Source organism: Phytophthora cinnamomi (assembly GCF_018691715.1).
Source record: "Phytophthora cinnamomi strain GKB4 chromosome Unknown Contig38, whole genome shotgun sequence".
In the NCBI taxonomy this organism is placed as follows: Eukaryota; Oomycota; class Peronosporomycetes; order Peronosporales; family Peronosporaceae; genus Phytophthora; species Phytophthora cinnamomi.
The window spans coordinates 1,100,042-1,120,736 of record NW_027150971.1 but is presented as its reverse complement, the minus strand read 5'-3'; the positions used below and the strand labels follow the sequence as shown (position 1 = coordinate 1,120,736).

Below are 20,695 nucleotides of genomic sequence, written 5' to 3'. Positions count from 1 at the left end.
GGGAAATGTATGCCTCCGGGGTCTAAAACGTGTCAAGCGTAGCGGGCGGGCATGAGCCAACGCGTCGCATTGTGACGGCATCGATCGCCCTGTTGACATCGCCTGAGCCGCCTGCCATGGAGCTCAGGACAAGATAGGCGGGAAGATCTTCTGCTGCACCATCTCTTCCAGCACGCCGCGCACCTCCTTCGTCTCCAACTGCCACGGGGGTCAAAGGAGTTGACACATACGTCAGTTCAAGAGTAGACGAGAGCGCGGTACAGTACAGTGCATGTACGTACAGTCGGGTGCTCGTATCGGAAGCCCGTGGACTCGATCTTGGAGCCGTCCGCGAAGAGGTGGTTGTGCTGCAGCAGCTCCTTGTCGATGTAGGGCGTCAGCGGCGTGTTGGTAATGCCGTGTTCCTGAATACCAGACCAACGAGGCGACGGACAGAGGCGGGCATTGATGCCGTCGGTCAGTGAACGCACGAGAGTTTGAGGCATATGTAGCGCGTACCGAGCACAGATCGGCCCACGGCTGCATGTGCTTCTCGTTGGCGTCATCCACGACGTCAGCGAGTCGCACGCGCGCCAGGTTGGACACCAGCTTGCCGATGAAGCCGGTCTTGATGTGGAAAATCTCCTCCAGAACGGCGTTGATCTTGGCTTGGTCTGCACGCGACGGATGCGATCAGCCTCTCAATCCGACACAAGCATTTGCGAATGCAATGCACTTACTGGTGTCGTTCTTGTCCACCAAGTTGTAGATCTCGCCGTCGCTTCCTGCAGTCGTCACATGCCACAGCGCTTGGCACACATCAAACACGTGAACCTGCAAGAGCAGTCGCATCAGAGAGACTGAATTTCACCAACACGTAACGGCACCGCCATCGGCGTACCGTGTTGACACGCATCTCAGCGTCCCAGAGCAGCTTCATCTTCTCCTCGAGCTTCACATACCTAGACAAAAGCCATAGCAAAATATAAGTGATTGAAGCATCGCTACTGAAGATTTTGCCAACCATCTACGTACGAGGCGGCGCAGACGATTCTAGGCATGAGTCCCATCGAGTCAGCGGACCCATACACCTGCATGTATCACACGACAACATCTGCACTAAAAACTGGATACCAACCGACGAACAACAACGGCGACTCGTGAAATACCGTTGCCAACCGGAGGAAGACGGCCTTGAGGTCCGGCAGACTGCGGATCTGCTCCTCCGCCTCAAGCTTGTACTTGGCCTGCAGGGTCCACGGCTGCAGCTCCGCGTCCTCCTTTGCCGGCTGCTTCACCTGCGACTTGTACACAAACGCCGTGGACACCTCAATGTAGCGCTTCACGCCCAGCTCCTGCGCCTTCTCGGCTGCCAAAGCCACAACCGACGACAAAATTTCAGCACCCCATTGAGTCCACCAACCCCCACACCCTCCAGAGACATCTCCACACTCCAGACGCACCGCATTTCACCGACAGGTCGCGGCACTTGGAGGCGTAGACGGTCTCCGAGAGCCCGCACTTGGTCTCCCCCGCCAGGTTGAACACGAAGTCGTAGGGCCCGAACTCCGGGTTGAACGCGCGGTCCACGTGGGCGTCGCGGGTGAGGTCCGCCTGCACGAAGGTCACGCGCTCGTCCGCGAACGCCTGCTTGTGCGGGGCGCTGGGCAGCGCAACAAAGCGTCCAAAGTCCGATTCAGATTGACACATCACGTTTTTCGCTCTCGGTCGAGCCGTCCGCACCTGAAGTAGGAGATCTCGGGCATGGTCTTGTCGGCCACACGCACGGCCGCCACCAGGTCGCGGTCGATGAGGTACTTGACGAAGTTGCGGCCGATCATGCCGGCGCCGCCCAGCACCAGCACGCGCGGCTTGGCTGCCATGCTGGTCTCTAGAGTGAAGATTGACGAGTCGTCCGATTGGCGCAAAAAACGCATTAATATGGTGTGTCCAACACCATCTACGTATAACAACTGAGAGAGGCGGAGCCCTATTCGCCGACGCTAAAACCACGCTTAAATCAACGCCTGCACATCCATCCCAGGTGGCGCGTACGTGGAAAGTAGCTGTCCACAAGGCGATCGATCGCTCCGGCACTCGATCCGTTGCTGGTTGGTAGCTGTGCTGTGCCATTGTTCTCCTCTCTCCCCCGACCTCTGTATGCCCGCCACGCACGGCTTTCTGTCCACCATGCGCAGCTTCCTGACGCTGCTGAGCTGCGCGCTGACCGTGGCGACGCTGCTGTACATGGGGCAGGAGCCCGACCCGCCCGCACGCGTGGCCGAGCTCATCAGCGGCCTGCCCTCCAAGGACGGCTCGCACTGCGACGTGGCCAACATTGACACGCTGCGCCACGCCGCCATCGTCTACACGTGGGTGAACGGCACGGAGACCTGCTACAACAAGCGCCGCCAGCGCGCGGGGCTGCCCGCGGGCGGCTCCTCGCGCGACAAGGAGATGGGAGAGCTCAAGTACTCGCTGCGCTCGCTGCTCAAGTTCGCGCCGTGGCTCGAGGGCCCCATCTACATCGTGACGCCCGGCCAGATCCCGGACTGGCTGGACACGACCAACCCGCGCGTGCGCGTCGTCGACCAGGACGACCTGCTGCCCAAGGGCAAGACCACGCTGCCCACCTTCGACACGAACGTGATCGAGCAGTACCTGCACAAGATCCCGGGGCTCACGGACGTCTTCATCCACATGAACGACGACTATTTATTCATCAAGCCCGTGACGCCCGACCGCTTCTTCACGTGCGACGGCGGCCTGCGGCTGCTCACGGAGATCAACCACATCCGCCACGTGCCGAGCCAGAAGTCGAACGCCTGGCTGGCCAGCGTGCGCAACACCGTCATGCTCACGGACAAGACGTACGGCGGCGAGCACGTGTACAACTTCCTCAAGCACGCGCCCTTCGTCTACAGCCGCCTGGCCTTCGAGGAGATCCACGACAAGTTCGGCAAGGAGCTGGACGCCACGCTGTCCCACCAGATGCGCCACCCGGACGACCTCAACATGCCGCTGCTGCACCACATCTACATGCAGGAGGAAGGCTCCAAGAAGCTGGGCATCCCCGTGGAGCTCAACCCGCTCAGCGAGTGCGACGACTGGCTGCTGGTGCGCATCAAGGACAACATCGAGGTCTCGCTCAACAAGCAGTTTCAGATGGCGCTCGAGAACAAGGGCAACGAGATCCTGCTGGCACTCAACGACGAGTACACGAGTCCCAGGACGGCGGAGCTCGTAGGCCGCTTCTACTCGCAGCTGCTGCCAGAGCCCGCGTTTTTCGAGCTGCCGGAGGGACAGCATGTGGACGTGGTGAGCAACTGGCACGGCGCCGACTGCGCATACGACCCGAACGTGATCCCGCTGCCGGAGGCTGGGTTCATGTCGCTGCGCATGGCGGAGGAAGGAGCGGACTGGGCTCCGGCGCCGACGCTCAGTCGCTTCCGCTCGCCGAACGAGCGCGCCTTTGCTGAGATGACGCCGTCGTTCGGGTGGAACTTGGCGCTTAACATCGGCTACGGCTTTGGTCTGGTCATCGCGGCCATCATCTCCGTCTACACCTTCCGGTTTTCGAACAAGGGCACGCCTGGACTGCACGCTACCAAGCAGACTTAACTGACGGTCGGATACGTGTGTAGCTGCTAGCTAGAACCCTGTCGATCTCTCGCGTTAGGCCTTGTAGATGAAGCCGACCGATAAATGAAATGCATGTTTGAGCACTTGGTCGAGCTTTTGATCGTCGTCCATCGTGAGGCCAGCTTGCGTGACTCGGATCATACCGTCGTTACAGCATCGAGATGGGTACAACATGCCACGTCACTCCTTGGGGCTGTCCAAGCAGTCCAGCACTGCTACCAAAATGGTTGTTGGCTCACCATGAACAAGCAAAACAACATACTACTACTAGTACCTGAATGAAAAAGATATCGCAACGTCTATTCTGCACAGAACGCTGGCGAGTTTGTGCACATTTGCCTTCGTGCTGTAGATACACGTACTAAACCTACCAACCCTCTCGTCTTCGCGGGCGCGGGGCGCTTCATGCAGCCGCCATGCCCGCAGCGCCGACGGTCTTGCCTTCGCTCGTCGAAAACACTCCGCAGTTGTCTCTCCATTCAGCTGATTTACACCTTGTCGTAGGCGCCGTTGGAGCCGACAGGGGCCTTGCTGCGGCGCAGCACAAGTAAGTAGAAGATGTACATGATCATAGCACCGAGACCGAAGCCCAGGCCACGCAGCAGCGAGTTCGTGAACGCCACCCAGCGCAGCTCGCGGTACGCGATCACCTGGTACTTGGGCGCAGCCTCCACCCGCCGCGGAAAGGGCGACAGGATCATGGGGTCCACCTCGCAAGAGCCCGGCTTGCGGACGGTCAGTGCGTGCGGCCCGGAGTCAGGCTTGCGCTCATAGCTGCTGGGCTCGGGCAGGAACTTGTTGAGGAACTCGAGCGCCGTGTCGGCCACGCGCATGTCCGAGTACTCGTCGTTCAGCGCCACGATGCTGTACGGGGTGGATCCATCCAGGATCTGGCCGAAGGTCTGCTTGAGCTTGTCGATGTTGTTGTTCTGCATGAGGATGAGCTTGTAGCCGGCCATCTCCTCCTCGGGGGGCGAGTAAATGGGGATCCCCAGCTCCTCGCTGCCCTGCGCCACCATGTAGTAGTGGTGCAGCAGCGGCATGTTCATGTCGGGCTTGCCGCGGAACTTGCTCTTGAGCGTCATGTAGAGCGGGCGGTCGAAGATCTGGTGGACGCGCTCGAAGGCGCGGCGCGAGTACACGAAGGGCGCGTGCTTGATGAAGTGGCGGTCCGTCTTGCCCCAGCGCAGGTCCATCTCCTGCTGCGTGTTGAGCACGGAGGCGATCCAGATGCCCTTCTTGGGCGTGGGGGGCGTGTGCGAGATGAGGCCCGACTCGTGCAGCAGGCGGATGCCGCCGTCGCACGTGAAGAACTCGTGCGGCGCGATGGGCTTGGTGAACAGGTAGTCGTCGTTCACCTGCATGTAGATGTCCGAGAGCCCGGGGATCAGGTACAGGAACTGCTCGATCACGTGCGTGTTGAACGTGGGCAGGAACTCCTTGGCGTAGTCCGGGAACAGGTCGTCCTGGTTGATCACCTTGATGCGCGGGTTGTTCATGTCCACCCAGTGCGGGATGTGCCCCGGAGACACGATGTAGATCTGGCCCGTGTGCCACGGCACGTACTTCTCCAGCGAGCGGATGGAGTACATGAGCTCGCCGATCTCGCGGTCGCGCGAGCCGCCCACGGCGTGCTTGCCGCCGGCCTTCTCGCGCAGCTCGCGGTAGCAGGGCTGGGTGCCGTTCACCCACGTGTAGACGATGGACATGCGGCGCAGCTGCTCGAAGTTCTTGATCTGGCACTTGCCCGGCCACTGGTCCATGATGGCCTGCGAGTTGAAGCGCTTGTCCTCCTCGTCCGACAGCTTGTCGTACGTGTAGGGCGTCGGCGTCTTGTTGAGCAGGTACGTCACCAGCAGCAGCGCGCCCACGGCCGCCAGCAGCACGTAGCGGAGGTTGCGCTGGTGGCTGAGCGCCATGCGCATGCGCACGCCGGCCGGGGTCTTCATCATTCTATCGCCTGCCTTGGCGCTCGGCGTCTTGCTCGCGAGAAACGAAGTGCGGCGCTTTGGCTCCAAGGGGGGCGAAGAGTGCGCCACGTACGACGGTATACTGAGCCCAAGCTATCTATCTGGGGGGGTAGGGTACTCCCGGGATATCATATCCGAATTACAGCAGCAATTCCGAGGATTCTTTTTCGGCCGCTGGCCAGCAATGCAGCAGGCGGCGAGCGTGGATGGATAGGAGGCGAGCGTGCTTGACGAGCAGGCCAGCCGCGCTGTATTATTTTAATAAGACATGTCCACTGACACCAGCGTGGGCGTCTCCGTGCCTCTCTGGCGCCCAGGCGGCGGGAAGGAACCCATGTGGCTGGCTCCTAAGTTTTAGCGCTAATTCGCAGTTGTAAATCGGACCACGCGTCAACGACGCGACGACGCGCAGCGCCGGGCGAAGATGCGGCCGGAGCTCGTCACTGGAGACCGCAGCGCTGTCCAACGCGATGGCCGCCATCGGCGCTGGGCAGGAGGTGCTCGCCGCCGCTGACTCAGGCCGCAGTAGAGGCCGATCTGTGTGAGATCAGCTAGGAAGCAGCAGCAAGTGGCGGCCGTCACACTTGCGTTTCATCGGCCGCGAGGCGTTGGTCAATTAGTCGAAATGGTGACGCATTGCAGACGCAAACTGCACCCAACCTGCATCGGCGCAATGATTTAGAGCTGATGAGAATCGCAGCAACAAATGTCGCTGCAATTCCAGTGGCGAGACCTTGAGCACGGATCGAGGTCGGGCAGAGTTGCCACTTGGCTTCAACGTGTCACCGGTGAGCCCCGCTCAACGTCTGATTGTGCGTGTCCAGCTTCACATTTACTTATCGACTGCTGGATTGCTGCAGCTCGAGGAAGGGCCTGACAACTGCAGTGCCGAACGCGACCAAGTCGCTTCCATTGACATCTGTAGAAGCCACATTGATGCAGCCAGGGGCCTCGAGCGCTGCGCTATCAGCGCGAACGCGGCCAAGTTCAACCTGCTCTGCTACGACCAGCACAATAGTAGCAGATCGTGCGCAAGATTCAAGTGTTAGCTGCCCATGAAAGCGTCCACCCGCGACTATGGCAGGCGGAACTTATTGCCGCCCTTCATGTTGCTCGTGAGATCTAAAGGAAAATTGAGATGTCGCAAAGGGTTGCACAAGTATTACTTACGAAGGCTGGAATGGGCAACTTGGCTCTCATATATCTGCTTTGGAGGGGGCCATCGACCCCGGCATACAGAGCTTGATCAATGGAATACCACTGGAACGATAAATTGCTTTGGAATGCGACCCCAAGATGAAGCATACATGTGTTTAACTGCTCGTCAAGATGCCAAGCCTTGGCCGTCCAAGTCGTCTTTTTTCTCACAGCGGATTGCCGCGAATGTAAGAAATGACTTGCAACGCCAGATTCGAGTTGAGGTCGACGTATCGATGAAGACTTGTTTGAAAATTACAGCAAAGTTTGACTCTCGATGTCAACTTTGTCGTAATTGTTTATCGAGGTGGTGGTCATTTCATTGTGAGTGGCAACAATCCAGAATAACGCAATGGTGACTGTCTTCGAGCCATGCACCGCTGAATGACTTTATCGATTGATGGAAGCGCGTAGGCATCCGCACGGACAAGATCTACTTCGGATTCGTCACCCCGATCCTATTGGCTCGCTACATCCTGGAGCGTAACCCACAACACCTCGGCGAGGGTCAAGCTATTTGCTGCTGCGTCGGACGAGAGCAACATACTGGAGTATTTCGAGACAGAACTTACAAAAAGCGTGTCTCGTTTGATAATCCCTACGTCCACCGCTCACACTGCAGTTTCCACGTCGCCTGAGCCGGCATCAACTGCGTTGGCGAGCAACTTCAACGCGCAGCCAGCAGATCGCGCGCAAAAGTTCAAAAAGCTTTGAAAGGCAAAATTCGCGAGCAGCTGTTGCGCCGTGTGGTCCACGCCACTATCTGCCTCTCACACATTCAGCCAATGAGCTTGGCGCATTATTTACAATTCTAGCCACGCGCTTTGGCCGGAGAAACCTCAGGCGCCCAGTATTGGCTCTGTGGCACCCGAACCCTCCAGGCTCCTGCCTCGAAACCTCCGCCGCCTTTGCCGCAGCGCGCCTCGCTTTGCCGCCCGGGCAGGAAAGTATCCACCACCACCTCATTTCCCCAGTGAGCACCATGGCGGACGAGTGGCCCACCGTGGCGTCCGAGTACCAGATCATCGAGCAGATCGGCCAGGTGCGCACGTGTCTGCCACGTCAGCGCGCCGCCGCGCCACGCTGGACAAGGCCGGCCGGTTAGGCTAGTGCTAAGCGAAGTCTCTAACCGAGGGTTAAAAATGTGTGTTGCATTTGTGGCGGCGATAGGGCGCCTTTGCCAAAGTATGGAAGGCGTACTGCGTGCCCAAGAAGATCCACGTGGCCATCAAGATCATGGACCTGGAGAAAATCACCACCAGCTTCGAGGACATCCGCGTACGTTCGACAGAGAAGCAGTGCAGTGTTAGGCTAGTGTTAACCGGTTAGGCTAGTGCTAAAGTGCACTCGGTTAGCACTAGCCTAAACGGTGCTAAACCTATCTAACCTCTGTTGTGATTCACTTATCTCCACTACAGGCTGAGGTGCAGACGATGAAGATGACCAACCACCCGAACGTCCTCAAGTGCTACTGCAGCTTCGTGCACAAGGACCAACTGTGGCTGGTCACGCAGCTCATGAACAAGGGCTCGTGTCTGCACGTGATGAACCTGCTCAAGAAGAAGGGCCTGGGCGAGGGGCTCAAGGAGGAGTTCGTGGCCGTCATCCTGCACGAGACGCTCAAGGGGCTGCAGTACTTCCACGAGAACGGCCAGATTCACCGCGACATCAAGGCCGGCAACATCCTGCTGGACAGCGAGGGCCACGTGGTGATCGCCGACTTCGGTGTCTCCGGGTGGATGATGGAGGGAGGGGACCGTCGGAAGAATCGCCAGACCTTCGTAGGCACCCCCTGCTGGATGGCGCCCGAGGTCATGGAGCAGGTGCGCGGCTACGACTACAAGGCCGACATCTGGTCGCTGGGTATCACGGCGCTGGAGCTCGCCAAGGGATACGCCCCCTACGCGCGCTTTCAGCCCATGAAGGTGCTGCTGCTCACGCTGCAGGAGGACCCGCCGTCGCTTCGCACTTACGATGTACGTCGTTCAACGACTGGAGGACTGCGCTGAGGTGGGTTTCGTGCTGATATTTTGGTGGGACTGTGTGCGATGCTGGACATAGGACGATGGAAGCGGCCACCAGTTCGGACGACACTTCAAGGATGTGGTCAAGCTCTGTTTGCAGAAAGACCCGTCCAAGCGGTAAACTGGCCACTTTTTCTATGTGATGATCGAGGCCGTAGCTTATCTGCAACATTTGTGGTGTTTAGTCCTGGTACGTCGGCACTGCTGAAGCACAGCTTCTTCAAAAAGGCAGGAGACACGGTCTACCTCGCCCGGAACCTGCTTACCAACATCGAAGACATTGGCGAGAGCTGCATGACTGCCGGCATTGCAGATGCCCTCCCTGGGTAAGCATGAATTCCTGAACACATCTTGCTTTCCTTCCATGAATGATCTAACCATAGTTTACGATTGTTGCAGCGCTGGGCCGCTTTACGCGAAGGGCACGAAGGGTCCGCCTGGCTCGGAGGCGGAGGGCTCGAAGTACGTCCCGGGCACCACCTGGGTATTCGATGACGAGGAGGATGACTCCAATAAGATGTCGATAGACGATTTCGCCAGTCAGTTTGACAAGGTTACTGGCGGTGAGGAATTCCGCTCCAAGTAAACTTAGCAACAAGCAGTTGCAAGTCATTTGCAAGCCTGGACAACTCAACGCGGCGTCCTCATCGAACCCCTCAGGGAGACCAAGGAGAAGGCGTCCACTGAGTGTCCTTGCCCGTAGCAGAAAACTAAATTCAGGTCTGTCTTTGTTTTGGTTTATCTGGCTCCTTCATTCGATTGTCAATGGTAGCAACCAAGTCAGCGCTTACCATTCATTTACGGAAAACCAATGCGAGAAAAAATTAAATTACATAAATCGTGACCTCAAAACCAAGATTAGGAGGAGTACGCTTCGAACGCGCCGCCGCTATAGCTACCTGACCTGCTGCCCTGAGCAACTCCGTTACGCGTACCGACGCCCCCGGGGCAGGTTCTTTTTGTGTTTTCAAATACAATGTCCATCCACCGTTCGCTCATACAAGTCCACCCACTTCGTCATATTGGGTACCGCCCGTCAGAGGCTTGCCTGTTGTCTCGCGCGTGAACTCTCGTGACCAAAGCGCGCAGCTGCAAGCGGCGTTGGCGATTGCAGCAGACGCTGGGCGAATCGGATAGAGAAGCCCAGCGAGCAATGCCAGTACAAACGTCGGGATCAAAGACACCATGGAGACCACGAACTTTGCACCGCTGAAGTAAAAGATCCGGCCCCACACTTCGCCCTTCCCGTGGTAGCGAAACAGACCACCCTTCGGCTTTCCGTTGGAATCCACCTTCTCTTCCACGAGACGGTTCAAAACAAGACGTTGATCCTGGGAAGTGCAGCTGCTGTTGGCGCGAGACAACTCCATATCCGACAGCGCATCCAGGGCGCTAACGATACCAGAGGCAGCCGGCGGCACCACCAAGAATCCGAGCAACAGCAGAATCCCCACAGGAATGAAGAGTACAGATAGCGGCACGCAGGCGAACGAGTATCCCAAAAGCTTCGGAAGGCTATACGCTGTCTTCGTCGACGACGCCGGAATCGCCGCCCGAGCGTTTGAGCTGGGCTTGATCGGGATGGCTGTCGCGATTGGCGAGTCCGCTGCCTGCACATTTCCGGTTTTCTGCTTCGGTGACACGTACGAACGGTAGTCAGCAGTAGCAGTTTGCTGGTCCTCGCTGGCACCGTCAACATCTTTCCACACGTCGGTCTTGACTTCAGGCAAGTCGGACGTGCCAGCTTCATGGTCGAACAAAGAATCCTTTGAATCGGCCCTGAAGTATCCATCGACGTCCAATGCTGCAGTTTTGTCCTCGAGCAAATTCCGCTTGGACGTTGACGATATACCTTCGCCCGTAATGTAACCCAGAGACAGTTTGCGGCCAGTCAAGCCACGGCTGCTCAGGATACTATCTTCACCCACCGATGTCCCGGAGCGGAACTCCTGCTGATTCAGGTTAATCTTAACCTTCTTCTTTTCAGGCATTTCATCAGCATCCATAAGCTTGTCGTTGTCGTTCTGCGTCGCGTGTGCCTGAGGTCCGCCGCTGCTGTTGAATTCTTCAACCATCTTATTCCGCTGTCGTAGTAGAGTACGCGTGTTGCCGATTTGGAAATTGATCGACTCCGTGTGACCTAGGCGCTCGAATGTCGTCTTTTCACGAGTGGAAAACACGTCGATTTCGAAGAAGTACAGAAACTCGGCCGCCAGAGGGTCATTTCCATCACCATCAGTCCCGTGAGTCGACACTGCTGGGCTCGAACTCTGCACGTGACGCCGCTTCTTGGGTAAGTCAAACTCGAATTTCCACACGTCAGGGTGGAATGTAACGTCAAACTGCACGCCTCGTGCGCCATTGCCCAGTGGGGCAAAGTTATCAATCACACCGACGGCACTCACGCCCTGCAGAGACTTCATCTCGGACATATTCAGCAATTGTTGCTCTGACAACGTCATGTTGCGCGAAAAGGTGCTGTTACAACGTGCCAATACAAGTAGGCCAGGTTGTACAACGGAAGTACCGGCTGGAGCGGGAATCGACACATGAGCTTTCACAGCAGCACGGCAGACGCCCTTGCATCGATGCTGAAGGTTCTCAATGCGTACGCGATAATAGTCACCATGTTCGGGGCAATACGGGAAGCACTGAATGTTTTTGCGATCGTTGCGCCAGTACTTTTCCAAGAACCGAGTCTGGATCTCAATTATCGCTGGTGGAGGCGAACCTGGAGGCATGATCATTGCAGCGTTGGCTGCAGGCGGCATCATGAATGGGTTCATCATTTCCGTATCTTCCATCTTCACTTCGCTCATGACGATGCCACCACGAGAGCTGCCCGTCATAGCATTCTCAGAGTCATAGTCCAGGCTGTGAATCTTCTTGAACTGATGATTCTGGGCTCCCATCATAGCGGGGTTCTGTTGCATGAGGGCAGGGTTCGACTGCATCTCGCGCTGTACGACGGCCGCAGCATCATTTTCCGAGAGGAAGTATTTTGTCAGCTCGTCCAGTTCATCGACATCAAAGTCCAACGAGTTGGCTGTCGTGGGTTCGACCTGAACTCCTCCAAGGTTGTTCATGGCTGCCAGTTCGCTCATCTTTCCGCTGCCGCTGCTACTACCAGTGGCTGTAAAGCTGCCCATACTGTCATTGTCGGATGTGGTCGTCTTCAGCAATGAATGCGAAGATGACGAGCGGTTGATGTCCTTGATGATCTGATCAAGGTTGTCCTCCTGCGTAAACGAATCCACAGCTGAACTGATGACCGCCATAGGTAAGCTGTCTCGCTTTTGGTCCTGTTGTTGCTGCTGCTGTTCATCGACTAAAGCAGCGCCACCGCGATCGGAGGAAATTTTCGCCACATCGTTGAACGATTCCGCAAAGAACTGCTCCGTGTCCTCCGAGAAGCTGAACTTGAGCGAGCCCACCGACAAATTGCTCGAGCGGCGACTGAGGAAAGCTGCATTTTCCTCGTCAGCGGGGTTCAGATCCAAGCTGTGGGTCGACGTTCCCATCATATTTAGTGCGTTGGACGTAGCTGAGGGGCCTCCACCAGGCGACGGAGCTGTCGGCGGCACCAACGACGGCGTCGCAGCTGTGGGGGTCGTGATCTGCTGTCTGTTAAAAATCTCCTTCTTTGGAGACACCGCGGACGGGCCCGGCGTGGAAGATCCTGTCGGCGAGCTGGCTGCGCACTGACACTCGCTCCGGAACTGCGGCAGCCCCAGCGGGTTCACGAACTTGCTGCACTTGTCGCAGAAGTTGGCGAACTTGGCAAATTTCTGCGGGTAGTTGGCCTTCAGGTAGTCATCGTACGCATGAGCGGCCTCTTCGGGCGTCTTGCACGTGTTGGTGATGCGCTTGGCGCTGTACTTGGCGCCCCACGAGGTCTTGCTGGTCTGCGTCACGCCACGGTACTTGGAGGTCTGCAGAAAGCACAATTGTCACAAAAAGGGGGACATTAGACAAGAATTTCAATCACAACGTGCACAATAACAGTGCAAGAGCTTGAAGTGCAAGCTGAGGAGAGAGGGAGGAGGTCCGCACCTTGCCCTTGATGACCTTGCCCGCGAACTTCTGCTGCTGCTGCTGTTGCTGCGGCGCCGCGAGCGTCGTCAGGTTGCCGGGGCTGAGGTCGCCCACGACGTCCACGAGCTCGCTGGTGTTGGCGGCCTGCAGGAACGACATGTCCTGGTAGTTCTGCTCGTCGGAGGGGGTCACCACCGAGTAGTCCGACTCCTCGGACGTGTATCCGTTCGACGTGCTGAGCGGCGTGTCACTTTGCGTAGGTTGCGGGGCGACGATAAAATCTGACGGACCCCGAGAAAAAAATAGCACACGGGAAATGTCAATACATATCAACTAAGAGAATCTCCGTATCAAATCAAAGAGACCATCGCCGCACCTTGCAGGAAGTTGGCGCCGGGCTCCTCCAGCTCGTCCAGGTGCGCGTCCAGCGGGTCGTACTCGTCGCACGTGGGCAGCGGCTGCGTCTGCATCATGGTTAAAGGTCTGTCGAGCTCTAGCGCGGGCTGCCGGCGTCCGTTCGGGGCCAGCGGCGCCTCGCTGAGCTGCTCTGGGTCTGCCGCGTGCGCTGCGGCCGCGGGCGGGTGTCGCGGGGCTGCGTGCGCTGCGCTCTCGCGGCGCGTGGGTCCTCAGGCGGCGGGGCTCGGCTCCTTCCTCGCTCGCGTCTGAAAGCCGCAATAGCCTGTGGGAGGGGCGGCGCAGGGTTTGGACAAGCTGAATCTCTCTCGGGGGCGTAGGACACTGTGACACTTGCGATTTGTATGGGGGAAAAGTCAGGGACGAGAAATGTGCAGATGGGGGCGGGTCATGTCGCACGATTGTGGCGGAAGTCTGATTGCTGCGCGGCGATTGGCCCGGCCTCGCTTCAACAGTCGCGATGGAGAAACGGCCGCCAAGTAGTCGTACAGTATTAGACGTGTCCACGGGTATTCACTCGGCAGGGCTGTGTTCCTTCCTGGCTCATGGCGCTGCTTAGTATTATAGTGTGCGGCAGTGCTGTGCATCTGGGGACGCATTATTTGGACGGATTCTCTCTCTGTTCTTGTCGTGTCGAGGAAAAGAGTATCCATCCGGAGGTTCCCGACCGATCACCGCGTCGACGCGCTGCTTGCACCACACGGCGAGTGCGTGCTGTGCTGGACACGGGCTAGATTACCAGTAGATTAGCTGGCGGTGCGGCAAGTCGCGTGCGGCGAAGTTATTAATACAGTGCACGCAGCTTCCGCCTGCTGAAAAGGTTCGGCCGCGGTCGTGCGCGCAGCAGAGCCTATGCAGGCCAAGCACACCTCTGCGAGCGCCTTTCCGGTCGTTTGACTCTGCTCGCTCGGCGCCACAGACGGTGGTCAAGTGTCAGGAAACGTGTGGCCGCCGGGCTTTGCTCGTCTTGACTAAGGGCTCAGCTGGCAACGACTGCAACTGCTGTTGTGGTAATACCATTCTCGGGCTCTCTTGCTGTCTTGCGACTCGCAATTGCGAGCACAATGCCCGTTTGTACACCACACGTCAGTCTTTGAGAAACTCTGTGGTACATTCATACTTTCGCGGTACTTTAAAAGCCCGCAGAGCACTTTACTGTAGAGCCACCGCGCTCGCATTCTGAACATGACATGTGTGTACCTCGTCGAGATCGAGACTTTGTGGACCTACGGAACGAGTTCCACGTTGTCATCGTGGCGGTGGTTCACACGTCTAGGGAAAATCATTTTTTTTTTACCAATTCATCCTACCAATCAACTTAACAACCTGTTGTTGCCTGCAGCCATTGACGACGCTTCGTACCCGAGTAAGCTTAACTTAGTTGGTATTTCAACGCTTAATCTCTAGATCAATAACTCCGATTTTCGTATGTTATTGAACGAAGGACACGTGCTATCGAAATTCTACCTTCAAAACTTGTGTAAGTTCAAATGATGACCCTCCCAGTTTGAGGACCCCAACTATATTATTCACCTGAGGTGATTTTTGGGTGAGGTGATTCACCCAAAAATTGGAATTCTCCTGTACTTCCTTTTTTGGTGTGGGCTACATAGTGCAAGTTCCTCTTTCAGTGGTTGAAATTGAAAATGGGTACATCGAGTACGTCAGCAGCAAAAATGACTGGGACGGAGGCCCCGGAACTGCACGTCGAGGCGCTGCGGGACCTGCCGCCGCTTGACGCTACCAGTGAGGACAGCAGCAGCAACAGTAGAGTGTCTGTGCACGGTCGCTTCGTTCGCAAACGAAACTTGTCGTACGTCCGATTCTCTATCCAGCGGCTGCGTCCACCTCCATTCTGACTTGCTTGTGCTGCTGCAGCAAAGGACTCGTGTTTGGCGACATTCAGCTGAAAGGTGGAGGTACATCGCCCTATTACAATAATACTTACCGCGGTGACGCAGATTTGCTAATCAAACAATTTCTGCTGTTGTTCAGAACTACTGGAGGTCATGATACGCGCTCAGGAGGGAGTGCTGGACGTGGCGGCCATCCGCCAGATCAATTGGGACGTACATCTCGGCGACCTGATTACAACGCACGGCGTGCTGCAGCGCAAGCGCCACGAACCGGGACACCCGGATGGCTGGTTGTTTGTGGTGCATTCTATCCGGGTGGACGAGCTCTGGAGTTTGCATCATGAGGGCACAGTCTTCAGTTACACGGATTCAGGTGCAGCGCCATCCTCGGAAGCAGCAGCGTTGGCTGCCGTGAAGGGTTCATGGGTGTTGCCACCGTCGTCAAAGGCGGGTGCGACGGACAAGTACACTAACATGGTCGTGTTGGACGGGTTCAACGCGTGCAAGTACTATTTCTCGTCATCTGGAGGTGCCAATTGTCTGCGCGGAGCGCAATGCCACTTCTGGCATGGACGGCCAGAGGATTTCAAAGAGAACCGACGTCGCTGGATGGCGAAGCGGCTTGAGCAGCGAGCGAAAGCAGCACATCTCGCTGGTGACAACGGTGATCCCCACTCTAAAATCGACAAGGCGCAGCGCAGCCGCATCTTCTGCGACTGGCTTGTGGAATCGTTAGGTGTGGACCGTCTAGCTGATGGCACGGGGGTGATTGATGTCGCTGGGGGAAAAGGTGATATCCCCATTCAACTCTGGATTCAGAGAGGCATTCCAACAACATTAATTGACCCGGTACGTGACTGAGAGATCGATTTGTTCGTTTGCTGAGCAACGCTGACCTTGACTTTTTGTCTCGACGTGTGCCACAGAGGCCTATGAAACTCGGCAAATACAATCGGAAGCTCGTTGCCAAAGCAGAAGCCGTCGAAGGTCGGAAAATGAGCACTCAACTCCTCCGCTGTCTGGACGATGAAACTCTGAATCTGCACACGGAGTTGTTCGCAGACTGTTCTGTGCTCGTTGGTATGCATCCTGACGAAGCTACTGAGGCTATTGTCGACGCTGCCTTGACTTTGGGGAAGCCGTTCGCCATTGTCCCTTGCTGCGTGATGAGCCGCGTGTTTCCGGATCGGCGGTGTCGCGATGGCACACCTGTCGACACATACGAGACGTTCGTTCGGTATCTACTGGAAAAGCATCCATCGGTTCGGAGTGCATTCCTTCCCTTTGCAGGCCGGAACCAGGTACTTTACCTTTTTGACTACGACGCGGAAAACGAGCAAGCCTTGAAATAACCAGCACGTAGCTGCACGATAATTCGCTGGTATCCGAATACACATATTCACTTCGCTATGGCAGCTAACCTGGGCATTATCGCCTGTCTACGATTTATTCTGCTGGTTGCGAATAGCCTTCCGTGCGTCCAGCGTAAGCGGGAGCAGCCGAAGCACGCGGTCGATTGGACGGTTGCACACCAAGCAACCACATTTCATGCGGTGTTGGCGCTTTGCACATGCATAGCAGCAGTATACGTGAAGGTATAAACCGTGAACAACACCCGCGTTGCGTGAACTTGCATCGCACACCAAACACATGAGATCGTCGATGTCCTTCTCGGGAAGAGGTTTTTCGTCCTTGATTTCCTTGACTTCCTCGGCTTGTTGACCTTGATTTTCTTTGCCTGCCTTAGCTGCGAGATGGAGCTTTTGCTCTTTTTTGCTTTCCGAACGCGGTGTTCGGCGTGGTGAAGTCACCTCCACCACGTCCTTCGCATCCTCCTCATCGTCAGTAGCCTGCTCGTTATCGTTGCTGCTCCTTGAGGCAGCTAGCTTCTTTTCCTCAATCTGCTCCATAACAGCTTCTTCATCTTCGGAGGCCTCTTCTTCACTTTCGGCGACAAATGCATCAAGCGTGCCTCGTCGGGGCTCTGGGTTTGCATATTCCGCTGCTCGCGACGGAAGCGGGAGAAACTCGCTTTTCACGTTGCGCGGTGTGATCTTCTTCCACACGTTCGGCATAAATATAGTGATTCGCTTGGAATCATCGGCAAACTTTTCAACCAGCTCCACGAGCCTTTTGTATCGCCCAAACTCTTTCTTGAAAAAATCGTCTCGATATTGCTCAGCGATCCGTCCCGTGCTATCCGCACATTTCTTCAGCTTAGCATCCACTAGGATGCACCAGAACTGTTTTGCGTGCAACAATTCCCAGTACGCTAACGTGCGCTAAATGAAATAATATAGTGAACAGGTAAACGAAAGTGTTAGCTGTAGCTACACACACGAACGGAAAGACATGGCAACACGCCATCTTACCGCATGGCACACGCTGCCCATTTCGAAAGCGATGTGAACGGGTTCTGCCTCCTTCGCCGCTTCTTTAAGACTGGGTGTTACACAGCACGAAGTACACCCGAGTTAGCGTCTGCAATTCCGGCATAATCAGCACAATTCGATAACGTACTGATGCGTCCAGTTGTTACCATACAACTTCGTAGCGTCACAGGCAGCACCTGTAAGCTCTACGTGATAGGTAGCCACGTGCTGCCGACGGTTGCAGGCGTCGCAGTCCTGGTCTCCGGAGACGTGGTTTGAGCGATATTGTGATGCAAACTTAAGTGCGTCTACCATGTCCTCTGGCCACGCAACACCAGAGCGGACCGTGTCGCGACACGAACAGAGCTTGCGTTCAATCTAAGCATCGTACACAGAAACAATAACAATGTCTGCAATTCACGGATGCGCAGTTGAAAAGCATAACTTACTCGACTGACAGCCTGCTCGTAAAGCTGGTACTTGGCCTTGGATCGCTTGCGGTGCATCTTCCTCTCGAACTCCGGATCGATAATGCATTCCTCCAAATATTCCAGATAAATACTGAACCACTCATTCACCTCACGCGACCGTCCTGCCGCCAGGATGGCAGTCAACTCTTCAGGATCGTCATCTCCAACTTCACCATCCGACGAGTCCACGCTAATAACGCCCTCCTCATCGTCATCCATGTACTCAATCTCATCATCATCACAAATGAAGTCCTCCACGTCTTCTCCACCGTCCGCGTACACCTTCTCGCGGCTGTCCCTGTCTCCTTCTCTCGGCACCGATCGTCGTCTTTTCTTGGGAGGCGGCGGAGCCTCCTCCGTCTCAGACTCCTGGTAGTCTTCATCGTCGTCATCGTCACCTTCACCCCCTTGGAAATGCGGCCCGAAGCTCTGCAAATTGTCCAGGCAATTGTCCAGCATAGGGTAGTCCAGTTTCCGGGCGATGGAGTGCTGTGCCTCCTTCTCCTGGCGCTTGTGCTCGATCCTCGAGCTGCGTCTCGACGCTGACGACGTCTCCTGGACCTCCACTTCACCGTCCTCCTCCTTGTCCGAGTCCTTCATGTCCACGTCCTGTTCCTTTTGCGAGGGCTCGAGCTCCTCGTCGCTGTCCTGGATGCGTCTGTTCTTGCGGCCGCTGCTGCCTCTGCTCCGGACAGAGCCCGCAGACGGCGGCTGGATGATGCAGACCTCGTCATCATCGTCATCTTCCTCCTCCTCTGCTGTTGCTGTTGCTTGCTGGCGTCCGCGCTCGCCACGAGCCACAGCCGCCGAGATCGAGAGCTGTTGCATGTTGCGGCGCGAGCGACGCGTTGGCGTCGGCGTGCGCAGCGTCATGGGCTGCGAGGACACGCCGTCTTTGCCCAGCAGGAGCTGCTGCTGCCGGCGCGGAGCTGCAGTGCTGGGCGGCTCCTTCTCCTCCTGCGGCTTCTCCTTTTGCTCGGGCTCTTCTCCTTGTTTCTTCTCTTCCTCCTCTTCTTCGTCGTGGTCGATCATGATGTTGGAGCGGCGGCGGCGCTTGCGCGACTGCGGCGCGACGATGCGCACCTCCTCCTCGTCCTCCGTCGAGTCGCCGTCGATCACCACTTCCTCGCGCGCCATTCGCTTCCTCCCTGGTCAAAAATGGCGCCAATTGCTCCGTGGTGTTGAACCAGTGGCGCGGCAATTTTGTCATTAAACGTATGTTTGTAGCCATGTTGCCGTTTCCGAAAATTTGGAACCCGAAGGCGTCCACAATTCGCCAAATAATTGCAATGCAGTATAGAATTGTAGCAGCGCTAGTAAGTTCGACTTCGTTGTGGAACGTTTCCTGGAAACGCGGTTCTAGAAATCAGCATTGAACTTCATCTGAGGTCATCTCTTCCCCTGCTCCTCGCCATTCTCGAATTTGTCGCGTCGGGAAAGAAGCGATGAAGTGCACGTGGTTCCTGCTTGAGGGTGATGATGACAAGGCGTTGACGTCGAAAGACCTCGTGACACTCCCAGACGATGCAGTCGTTGCGGATCTGCGGCATGCAGTGAAAGAGGAGTTCAAAGACAGTCATCTCAAAAGGGTAGCTGCGTCCGACCTCCGAGTCTTCGCGAATAGTGTGGCGTTGGCGAACGGTGTGGCGTTGGATTCGCGGGAGTCGTTGGGTGGAATCGGGGAGAAAGGTACGCTCATTGTGGTTGCGCCGAAGCAGCTTCGAACGGTTGTTATACCGCGAGTCGAGTGGAATATCGCACCTGAATTGTGCCCTCGGCTCCTCGTTAAAGATGAAGATCGACTGATTGAACTGCCACCATATTGTGTCGGTGGTACCGGAATTGGTCGTCCTGATCAGGCGCTGATCCTCTATCGTCGGCCACCTCTGGTGGAGCAATGGAGTGAGATAAACCGATGATCAATCCAAACGTATGCGCGGCTTTAGATTGTCGGCCCACCTGGAACAGGAAAGTCGTGCGCAGCGCTCGCCTTCGCTTGGTCACTAGATCCATTGCACTGGGATGTCCTTTGGATTCATTACTCGCGAATTGACGAGCATTTCAATTGTGTTTGGCTTCAGGGCAACAAGAAAGCGGTTTGTGTTGTGAATGAGGAGACGATAGAACGAGATCTGGCAGCAATCTTGAATGAGACATCGCAGACAAAGAAAACGATTGCATTCCTGGATGGGTACGTCAATTCATCTGCAGCTGGAGAGGCAGCTCATCGCAAGTGCCTTCGTTGGCATCAACAAGACAAAATCAAGCATCGACTAGTGTGTGTTTGCTCGATGGTTTCAGTTGGAAAACGATATCGTCCAGACCTTTACCACCCCTTTCCAACGAACGTGGATGAGGAACTTCGGGAGGTACAAACGAGCGAATCGCATCACGCCACGCAGGCAGTGGATCGTCCACTTCATCCAGTACATACACAGATGCGTTTTGAGCTGACGTCATGGTGCTTTGATGATTACAAGAAGGCAATCCTGAACGACGACTTCTTCCGCAACGTAGTGGTCATGTTTCCACCATATCCAACACAATCGGATCCAGAAAAGGAAGCGACGGAGCGAATCAAGTTGTTGCGAGAGAAGTACTTTGTGGCCGGAGGAAGCGCTAGACTCATGTTTGATGTTACGTACTCAAAAATGCATTCTGGTAAGCACCAAACATTGAAACTTACCTTCACAGCTTGTTGGCGATTCGTCATCTGCTGCCTTCCGTTTACTTGCA

The 20,695-nt window shown here is 56.2% G+C and overlaps 7 protein-coding genes across 7 annotated transcripts; 3 read left to right on the top strand and 4 right to left on the bottom strand.

Annotated features, from left to right (window-relative positions):
• Positions 1–123: 123 nt before the first annotated feature.
• Positions 124–1,862, bottom strand: IUM83_03332 (cmgc mapk protein kinase; the record flags this gene model as incomplete). Its single annotated transcript, XM_067927323.1, has 9 exons — positions 124–198; positions 282–404; positions 499–653; positions 720–813; positions 881–941; positions 1,015–1,070; positions 1,149–1,348; positions 1,443–1,642; positions 1,723–1,862. 9 exons carry the CDS (start codon positions 1,860–1,862, stop codon positions 124–126), a joined length of 1,104 nt encoding a protein of 367 aa, XP_067791888.1.
• A 277-nt stretch (positions 1,863–2,139) lies between these two features.
• IUM83_03331 (Exopolysaccharide phosphotransferase) lies at positions 2,140–3,600 on the top strand (the record flags this gene model as incomplete). The annotated part of the gene is made up of 1 exon (XM_067927322.1): positions 2,140–3,600. One exon carries the CDS (start codon positions 2,140–2,142, stop codon positions 3,598–3,600), a length of 1,461 nt encoding a protein of 486 aa, XP_067791885.1.
• Positions 3,601–4,109: 509 nt separating this feature from the next.
• On the bottom strand, positions 4,110–5,573 carry IUM83_03330 (Exopolysaccharide phosphotransferase; the record flags this gene model as incomplete). The annotated part of the gene is made up of 1 exon (XM_067927321.1): positions 4,110–5,573. The coding sequence occupies one exon, from the start codon at positions 5,571–5,573 to the stop codon at positions 4,110–4,112; it is 1,464 nt and encodes a 487-aa protein (XP_067791886.1).
• A 2,197-nt stretch (positions 5,574–7,770) lies between these two features.
• IUM83_03329 (STE/STE20/FRAY protein Kinase) lies at positions 7,771–9,398 on the top strand (the record flags this gene model as incomplete). The annotated part of the gene is made up of 6 exons (XM_067927320.1): positions 7,771–7,830; positions 7,959–8,066; positions 8,207–8,764; positions 8,850–8,929; positions 8,998–9,138; positions 9,212–9,398. 6 exons carry the CDS (start codon positions 7,771–7,773, stop codon positions 9,396–9,398), a joined length of 1,134 nt encoding a protein of 377 aa, XP_067791686.1.
• Positions 9,399–9,807: 409 nt separating this feature from the next.
• IUM83_03328 (Transmembrane protein) lies at positions 9,808–13,320 on the bottom strand (the record flags this gene model as incomplete). Its single annotated transcript, XM_067927319.1, has 4 exons — positions 9,808–9,901; positions 9,980–12,744; positions 12,866–13,128; positions 13,224–13,320. 4 exons carry the CDS (start codon positions 13,318–13,320, stop codon positions 9,808–9,810), a joined length of 3,219 nt encoding a protein of 1,072 aa, XP_067791685.1.
• A 1,617-nt stretch (positions 13,321–14,937) lies between these two features.
• On the top strand, positions 14,938–16,469 carry IUM83_03327 (Zinc finger-containing protein; the record flags this gene model as incomplete). Its single annotated transcript, XM_067927318.1, has 4 exons — positions 14,938–15,074; positions 15,140–15,180; positions 15,257–15,966; positions 16,044–16,469. The coding sequence occupies 4 exons, from the start codon at positions 14,938–14,940 to the stop codon at positions 16,467–16,469; spliced, it is 1,314 nt and encodes a 437-aa protein (XP_067791684.1).
• An 87-nt stretch (positions 16,470–16,556) lies between these two features.
• Positions 16,557–19,096, bottom strand: IUM83_03326 (E3 ubiquitin-protein ligase Mdm2; the record flags this gene model as incomplete). The annotated part of the gene is made up of 4 exons (XM_067927317.1): positions 16,557–17,399; positions 17,490–17,559; positions 17,638–17,867; positions 17,939–19,096. 4 exons carry the CDS (start codon positions 19,094–19,096, stop codon positions 16,557–16,559), a joined length of 2,301 nt encoding a protein of 766 aa, XP_067791683.1.
• Positions 19,097–20,695: the final 1,599 nt, after the last annotated feature.